The following is an 8,987-nucleotide window of genomic DNA, read 5'->3' as shown; positions in this document are numbered from 1 at the left end:
GGCACTTTAATGTGATGGTCATGCTCAGTAGGTTTGGAAGCTGAGAGAAGGTGGGTCTGAGTACAACCTTTACAAGATTTGCATATTATTTCATCTACCAAGATATGTGGCTCTTCCCAGTGTTTTGACATGCAGTTTTTTATTAAAAGTAAAGTTTGCGTGTGCATTCCTTCACCATACACTCTGTTTCAATTTGAGATAGGTTACTTTAACGATTGATATATACTATTTGTTTACATTGTGCCTCCTTTTGTACCTAGAAAACACATTAAATCTATTCTACAAAGGAATATGGTATGATCTTTGTTGTATTGTTTGACAGCTGTTCCAAAATCAGATGTGCTTAAAAGAAGCAACAGGTAGAAAGGGGCATGCCATATAGAGCCCTTAAACACTGTCCATTTTCCTACAGTTAAACATATACATTTTACTGCATGAAAATGCAATTTAAGTAGAATTCACATTAATTTCAGTGTCTTTTGTTTACACCTATGCACTGCACTTCATTTTTTTTACAAGAAGACTAAAAAATATGTCTAATTCACACTTCCACATGTATGTTACCATGTAAGTTTAAATGGACTCTTAAACAAAAACTTACAACATAAAAAAATTACATAAATGTATATCATTTATTTATTATTTAGTAGTTCATTATGATTTAATGATATACATTTAGATTTATATGTGCATAATAAATATATGAAGTACAGAGGCTGTATACGGAGCTTGCATTACATTATTTCTAAATAGGATCATCACTAACTAATTGCAATCAAGACTGTAAATACATAAATGTTATTAATATAGTAACATAGGATACATTGGACCATATCTATGTTTAAAGATGATGCCAGTCTGCATGTGTTAATCAGAATACCTACCATTGTATATTAAACCTAGCATGCACTAGCAAATGATTCACTCATTACTTCACACTAATTAAACTGGAAGTGACATTAGCCTGAAGAGACCAAAATCAGGTTTGAGGGACTTGGATTTCACGCTTTTGATGCCAATAAAAATCTGCAGGAAAATATTTGAACTGCACTGCAGAGGTGAGAGTGATATGTTAGATAAGCCCTACTGATTGAGATAACTAGCTACATAGCATATGGAGCATTGTGGTAACGATGATTTAATTAAAAAGTATGTTAATTAATGTAACCTAGGTATAGAACAGATTCCCAATACACAGATTTTTTATAGTACTAGCCTAATTAGTGATTCTATTAATAATCCTTAGTAAGGTAACATAATGTTATTATTGTTTGTTACTTTTACTTTCCTATTATTGGTTTTAAACGTTTGCATTTGTAGTAATTTTTAGACATTTTGAAAATATGCTTTAAAGGAGCTTTTATTTATTATTTCCAGTATACAAAGCAGTCAGAAAGAGCAATATTACTGATTAATGCTGAGTTCCAAATAAATTCGGCACTCCAAGTTATATTAGCCAAAGCTCTTTTATTCAACAAACCACAATGTCTATTCTTCTCACATGAATCCTCAGCCTCTAATTCATTTCACCCATCGGGCTTACTCTAGGAGTAGAGTAGGTTGTGCCTATACTGTTGAATTACAGACTGGTGGTAGGGTGGTGACGAGGACGTATTGCATATCAGCAGTGGAGAAAAGTCAGGTAACCAGGCTGTCCCTGCTGTATGGTGGAGCTGTGATTATCTAAGGGCTTAATGTACAGAAATAAAAATCATTTTGCAGGTAAAGCAGTACCCATGTATCTATTTAACTGTATATTTAAACTGTATATTTAAGTGTGTGCCTGGAGTTCAGCTTTAATTGTGAGGAATACCAGTACAATGTCGTAGAAAATAAACAAATCAGCCTTTGTCATAGGTGTTCATTTTTTTCTTGCAGAGTTCTGATGACCTCTTGGTTGCCTCTGCTGAGTGCCCCAGTGAAGATGATGAGGACATCGATCCGTGTGAGCAGAGCTCAGGTGGGTTAGGTTAGTCACATTTTTTATTCTTTTTTTCTTTAACATGTTTTACACCGCTCTATTGATGAGTGAATCAGTTTGAAAATAAGGCAAAATTAATTAATCACATTTTTTTTGGCCCTAAATATGTGCATGCAGATTTGTATAATTTGAGGAGACTCATATGATCCTTAAAGCCCTATTCCCCTATTTCTGAACTGCAAGATTATCATTCAAACAGATCCATATGCAAATATTTAGGTGAATCATTAAATAATAAAACCCTTGTTTTCCTGATTCTGTCATCAGTACTTCATTCATAGCAGAAGCTACTAGAATTTTCTTCTAGTGCTAAGTGGGTCTTTCCTCTGGGGTGTGACTTACCTTCTGGGGTGGATTTTTATCTTCAGGGGTAGAGCTTACTTGCAGGGATAGAGATCTCTGAACCTGGAGGCATCAAACCCCTTTTGGCAGAATGCCTCCTGGGCTCCAGAAGAGATTTTCTTTGAAGTGACCCATGCCATTTATTTTGGTAACCCATCTAACTGTACTAATAATGTGTAAAGGCTGTTGTAGACTCTTCATTGTTTCATGTCTTTTGTCACAGCTGCCTAGCAATCTCTATAAAGCAGTTGTAAAATTTCTGTGTAACATTCAAATTTACCTTTAAAAGTCTGTCTGGGTTCAGTCTGCCTGCATACAATAACATCATCCCTCCTTTCCCCATTGGCTGCAATAATCATTTTTATTTGTCAATGGTCAGTCAGAAAAGGAAATAGAGATGAAGGAAGCTAAAATAAAAGTTTGATGTGGCTTGAGTGGCCAGCACATAATTCTGACCTCAACCCTATTGAACAAATTTAGGATGAATTGGAATGCCGATGCTAAGCCAGGTCTTCTCATCCAGCATCAGTCTCTGCACTCACAAACACGCTGAATAGGCACAGATTCCCCCAGACACACTCCAAAGTCTTGTGAAAAGCCTTCCCAGAAGAGTAAGAGTAGGCTGTTATAGCCACAAAAGGAGGGGCCAACTTAATATTTTGATTTTGGAGTGGGATGTCCAACAAGCATATATAGGTGTAATGGTCAGGCGTTCACAAAATGTTGGCTATAAAGTATATACCCTCTGCTCTTATTGCCAAGTCAACCATTGCAATGTGCTATTTTATGAACTTACCAAACTGCTGCAATACAAAACACCATTTAATTTGTAACTTTTAAGCCTAAAAAGGAAGAATGATGACCCAGCTTTGTATTATTTGTTAATGCAAGTAACAATCTGAAAATATAAGCCTTTGGTATATTTTATTAACAACGTTGTAAAGATTTCCATGAAATGTGTCAAAAAAGTTGCAAAGATAAGTAGTATTTCAAGAGTGCAGTAAGAAGAGAGGAAAATAAAAATAAGTGAAAGACGAGGATATAAAACATTACAGCTCACCCAGATCTTGAAAATCAAGAAGACGAGGCGGTTTAAAGCATAAATCTTATTAGATGTTACTGGCTCAAGCTGTAGATTGCATAGTGCCTGCAGGATCTATGCACTGATCTCTGATTTCAAAAGTGCTTAAGCACCAACTTCAATTAAATAGTGGGTAATCAATTACAACAATCAAACATGATTATCGTAATACATTTATTTCAACACTTAGCCTCTGGTTTGAAAACATTGTCTGATGTAATAGAATTGTACTTGGTAATCCATAAAAAGAGACATGATGTATGTATAAATAAGAGACTGACTCTTTTATGTAATTAAGGGGGTGATGGTCTGATAGAGTGAAGAAAGGATGGGAAAGCCCAACTTGAAATTATGATAGGTGGAGGTTTCATTCAAAGAGGACCTGAACTCTGGTACCTTTGTCCAAAAATAGGCAGGCAAAGGACTAGTCACCGCTATTGTCTGTGGTCTCCCTGCAGCTGATCTTTCCTCCTTTCTATACCTTTCTATACTGCACTTGGGTGAGCTCACATTTTTTGCAAAATCCCTTTGATTCTCTTGTTCAGCTCTAGTTATATCTAACAAGTTTGGGGGTAGTTCCATGCACTCTGTTCAAAGCTTTTTTATGCTTTGAATAAAGTGAGGAAGTATTACAACTCACTTCCTTTCTCTCTCTGCCACAAAAACAACCAGACACAAACAACAATAAAATAACTTAACTACTACACGAATTCCAGCCATTTTTCTTTTTAGCTTTACACAAAATAGATAGGAGTTTTGATTTTTTTTATGGTTTTGATTTTTATATTTGACCATACTAGGCACATTTCTCTGACTTTGCCATTGGGCAAATGTTCACTGAGAAGTATGCTACAAAGAATGACTCTTACTATTTGTGTGAAAACAGTAGTCTCTCTGTTTTGCTGGCTCTAGGAAATGCTGCTTTTCACATTTTCTTCACAGTACCACCTGCAGGTAAAACCTGGTGTCATAGCTGCGACCATTAGGTATAGTTGCATTCCATAAGCACAAGTTATATTTTTTAAAGGGGACCTTTACCCCCTTTTACTAAAACTCACATCAGCATGCAGCTCTGCATGCTGATTTAAAATCATCTTACATCCATTAGGTAAACCAACTTGTTCTTCATTTACTTACAAATGGAGTTCATCTACTTCCCGGTCCACTTCTGGCAAAAATGGTGTAAGATGCATTGCATCTTAGGAAAGTTACATCAGCAGGGCATTCCTGGGAAATCTCATCTGTAATCTCATGAGATCTGAGGGAAAGGCATTTTCCTCCCCGGAAAAGATGTGCATGGTCACATGTCCTAGTCACATGTCTGTGCCAGAGTTCAAAGAAGTAAATGGAGAACTAGTAATCTGCCCTTAGTTAACATGGCCACTGTCAGAAGCCTAAGGGAAGAAAAGAGAAATAAGGTATGTAAAGAATACAAAGCCTACAATTATCTATAAGTATGTGTTTGTAGATTGTCATTACTAAACATTCCTAATGGTGTGTTTGTTGTTATTTTAAAGGAATGAGTAAATGTCCACTTTAAGTGGTCTTTTGTCCACCAGGAATGTGGAATCTGCAGAGGTTGATGATCCAGCTGTTTCTTCCAGGAAGGGTGCACTAAATACAGACGTGATAGGTTCCATTTCTTCTTAGAAAATCTCTTTAACAAGTAAAATATATTTTTTAATTATTATGCCTCATGTTGGCATATTATTCAAATTTCATTATTGGCATATACAATAGGCAAACCGTAAAATGCCAGTATTAAATCAAGCTGCGTGTGATTAAAACTCTGCCACATTTAGTAAAATATCAAAGTGCATATCCTTTACAGATGTAGCAAGCTTTATGACTCCCACTGGTGCATTGTAAAACGACAAGCTCAATGCTTGACTAGGTGAAAGCTGCATTAACAATGCATTAGGTTGCTTTGAAGAGCACCATGTTCTAATACCCTTTTCCTAATGCTGTAATGTGCCATTGGGTGCAATAACATTTCCCGCATCTGTATATTAAAACCAATAAGCAATGCAGGACAAAGGAAGGCAAGGGCTAGTGTAACCTCTTCATTGCCAGGTGCATTTGGATCTTATTATAGACTGAGCAATGCATCCACATACAGGACTTGCCTCAGTTCAATCAATTATTTAAAAGTAGACTCCAATTGTAACCTTGTTTTCCTTAAAGTTGATCTATGACACTTTGTTAGCTAACACACTGTATATTGCTGAACATTTCAATGCCGTTCAAATTTTTCATCCTTTTTCCCCATCTCAATGCTGTTGATCTTCTGCAGCCTCTTTCAATCCCTTTCCTGTCTTAATGCATGATCTCCATAGATCTATGTCATTGTCCAGGGTGAGCTTCTTTATGGTGACAAAGGTAGAAAAATAAAACTGGAACGGTGACATATAGTGTACATTAAAATCGTATGCCAGTGTGACACTGCCGAAATGCAATGGGAGACAATGACACAGCATTGTCACCCCGTAAAAAATAAGGCCCCTATCAGTTTTTCAGAAGGACCTGGTAGGATGCCATGCCATATGGGCACCCAGATCTAAACAGACACTTGACCTGACCTGATTGTGCCAGACATATCCGTTTACATCCGATTCCCCATAGATTGACATAGGGTCCAGTCCATTTATTTTAGTCTTGCCATGGAGGAAAAAATTGGACGGACACAAATGTACCGCTCTGAACAGGATGGGATCCATGCATGGATTTCCTCCTCATCAGACAATGTGAAATGATCCTTAGGGGTCTATTCACAAAGCTGCCGAGGGCAGCCGAGTGAATGACCGATCTGAAGTGAAGTGAGCCGAACACTGTTCGGCTATTTGCTGGGGATCACATAAACAGCTGAAATAAATTCAGTGCGTGTAGATCATTATCCTAAAGCGGCAGTTGCTGTCATCTGTTTCTTTTAAACAAAAATAGTTTTAAAACCCAAGCCGAATAAGTGATGCTTACTTTTGGTGACTCTGCTAATATTTAACAGTAAATTTGAGCTTTGTGCAACAAAAGAAGGTGATGACATGAGAGGCTGGTAGTATTTAACGCAGTTAAGCCTATTAGATGTTAATTCTTGTTTTTTGCATTTAGTTCCCTTTGGAGTCACAGTATGGTGGTCTTTTTAGATTCTTAATCCTGGGATAAAACAAGTGGTGTGTCAGTCTAATGACTAATGATCATTCTAATGACAGCTGAAGAGATTTTCATTATATTCCATGAAGGATTAATGTGTTTTCCCCGAAAAAAGATGACGCATTTAAAGTGAACATGTCAATATGCATTAGCTTCATAATAGTTAACGTTTATTATATATTTCTACATGTAAACAGTGCTGTTTTTACTAGATTGGTATAAAAAGAAACCCACAGTTGAAGTAAGTTTATGGGGTTCATTTATAAAAGTTCCACCCGGCGTATTCCTACACTTGCCAACGCCATCTAGGGGCACTAGTGCAGTGCAGCAAGTTTATAAATGATCCCCCCCAGTGTACATGAATAATATATAAAATAGAAATATAAGCAACACATAGCTATTTTAGTGCACATAGACCTATTTAAAGCAAACTTGTCTCAAAGTGATTAAGATGGCATACAAAAAAGTTAAAACAGGCACTCAGAGGTACTTGCACCTCTTTCCACAGAGCTTGGGAGTGACCAAAGGTTTAGTATGTATCCCTCCTTCACCCCACCCACTGTATGTGCCTCTCTATAGATTAGTAAGGTTTGCGCACTGCACTGAAGTATGTATGGGGCGTGTGTCTCTGCTCTCACTTCATAGGTTTAGGTGGTCCTGGGACTCCCTGGAGAATAAAACATACAGTGTTGTAGAGGTTAGCTCAGCATTAGGGTTTAGGTTAGAGGTTAGCTTAGTGGTAAGGTCAAAGGTTAGGGTGATGTTTAAAAAGACACGATAACCTGCCTATTTAGAGCAGAGTGATTTCTTCTTAGTTCACCCACCAGCAAGGTATACTAACTAAACCATACTCCCTCACTGCCTCTTTGCTGATGGAGGCCATCAGTTAGCTCTGGTTTTGTCTGCTTCTCAGCCCCCTTTCACTGTCACATGGGTGAGGTCACATGCTCCTTATTGCAGGAAGCCCCACTCCATTACAACTGAGATCTTCTGTAGATAATTGCAGCACATGCAATTAAATGTGAACGGCCATAAGTGGCTGTGGACACTGGAAGTTGTCATTGCTTTTAACAATGCTTCCCGTCCTCAGTTGATTACTTGAGTCTAACAGAACAATTTGTGGGACTCATACAATCGGCCTAATTCTCAAGTATGAAGCAGTTAAGTGTTAGAGGCTATGTTAAAGTGCAAGAGTAAGCATTAAGGCATCATTGTGTTGTTATGTTTAGTAGGATAGGATTAGGGTTAAAGCCAAAAGTCAGGGTAGGTGTTTAGTTTAGAATGATTAAGGATAAAGTGTTAGGGGTTAAGGTTGTTAAGGGGAATTGTTAAGAAATTGTTAGTGATTTGGTAGGGGAGGATTAATATTGAGGGTCTGATTTATTGTTCTGATAGGTTAGAGAGCAGGACAACCTTTTGTCATTTCTTTTCCATGCTAAAAGCCCTGCCTCAATAACTACAGTAGAAAACTAATTTACAGCTTCTGGATGCCTTCCGTTGGCTTTGTGGCAGCTTATGTACTTTAAACATGAGACAGGTTTACTTTACTGTTGTATAGCAAAACCTAATACAAAAAAATTACATTGCATCAGCTTCCATTAACATTATATTTCCTGAAGGTTCAGGGCCATTATGCTGTTTCACACCCTTAAGCATCCCATTGAGTACCATAATAGGGCTATCTGAAGTTTGCACACAGAACCTTGGGTAATTTGAAGAAATCAATAGCCATACTCACCTATGTGGACAATGAATGTGTGCTCTAGGCTGACTTCCTTAGCACCATCTCTAGCCTTATCCTATATGCATGGATTAAAACTGTGCCTCTATTGCTGACATCCGAAATAGCATCTCTGTGATTATTGCCTGCTTGACGTTTAATAGCCGCTAACCTGAATAATATATAAAATAGAAATATAAGCAACACATAGCTATTTTAGTGCACATAGACCTATTTAAAGCAAACTTGTCTCAAAGTGATTAAGATGGCATACAAAAAAGTTAAAACAGGCACTCAGAGGTACTTGCACCTCTTTCCACAGAGCTTGGGAGTGACCAAAGGTTTAGTATGTATCCCTCCTTCACCCCACCCACTGTATGTGCCTCTCTATAGATTAGTAAGGTTTGCGCACTGCACTGAAGTATGTATGGGGCGTGTGTCTCTGCTCTCACTTCATAGGTTTAGGTGGTCCTGGGACTCCCTGGAGAATAAAACATACAGTGTTGTAGAGGTTAGCTCAGCATTAGGGTTTAGGTTAGAGGTTAGCTTAGTGGTAAGGTCAAAGGTTAGGGTGATGTTTAAAAAGACACGATAACCTGCCTATTTAGAGCAGAGTGATTTCTTCTTAGTTCACCCACCAGCAAGGTATACTAACTAAACCATACTCCCTCACTGCCTCTTTGCTGATGGAGGCCATCAGTTAGCTCTGGTTTTGT

The 8,987-nt window shown here is 37.7% G+C and overlaps 1 protein-coding gene across 1 annotated transcript in view; it reads left to right on the top strand.

The window, feature by feature from the left end:
• Window positions 1–1,857: 1,857 nt before the first annotated feature.
• The window catches only part of LOC108787592 (neurexin-1-beta-like), a gene marked incomplete at its 5' end in the record, with an annotated part of 18,722 nt that continues 11,592 nt past the window's right edge, over window positions 1,858–8,987 (top strand). The window contains one exon of the mRNA XM_018557190.1: window positions 1,858–1,960. Coding sequence (XP_018412692.1) covers window positions 1,858–1,960 — 103 coding nt within the window. The remainder of the gene's footprint in view (window positions 1,961–8,987) is intronic.

The sequence above is a fragment of the Nanorana parkeri genome, unplaced genomic scaffold (assembly GCF_000935625.1).
Source record: "Nanorana parkeri isolate BGI_ZX_2015 unplaced genomic scaffold, ASM93562v1 scaffold271, whole genome shotgun sequence".
Lineage (NCBI taxonomy): Eukaryota > Metazoa > Chordata > Amphibia > Anura > Dicroglossidae > Nanorana > Nanorana parkeri.
This window is presented reverse-complemented; position numbering and strand designations above follow the sequence as displayed.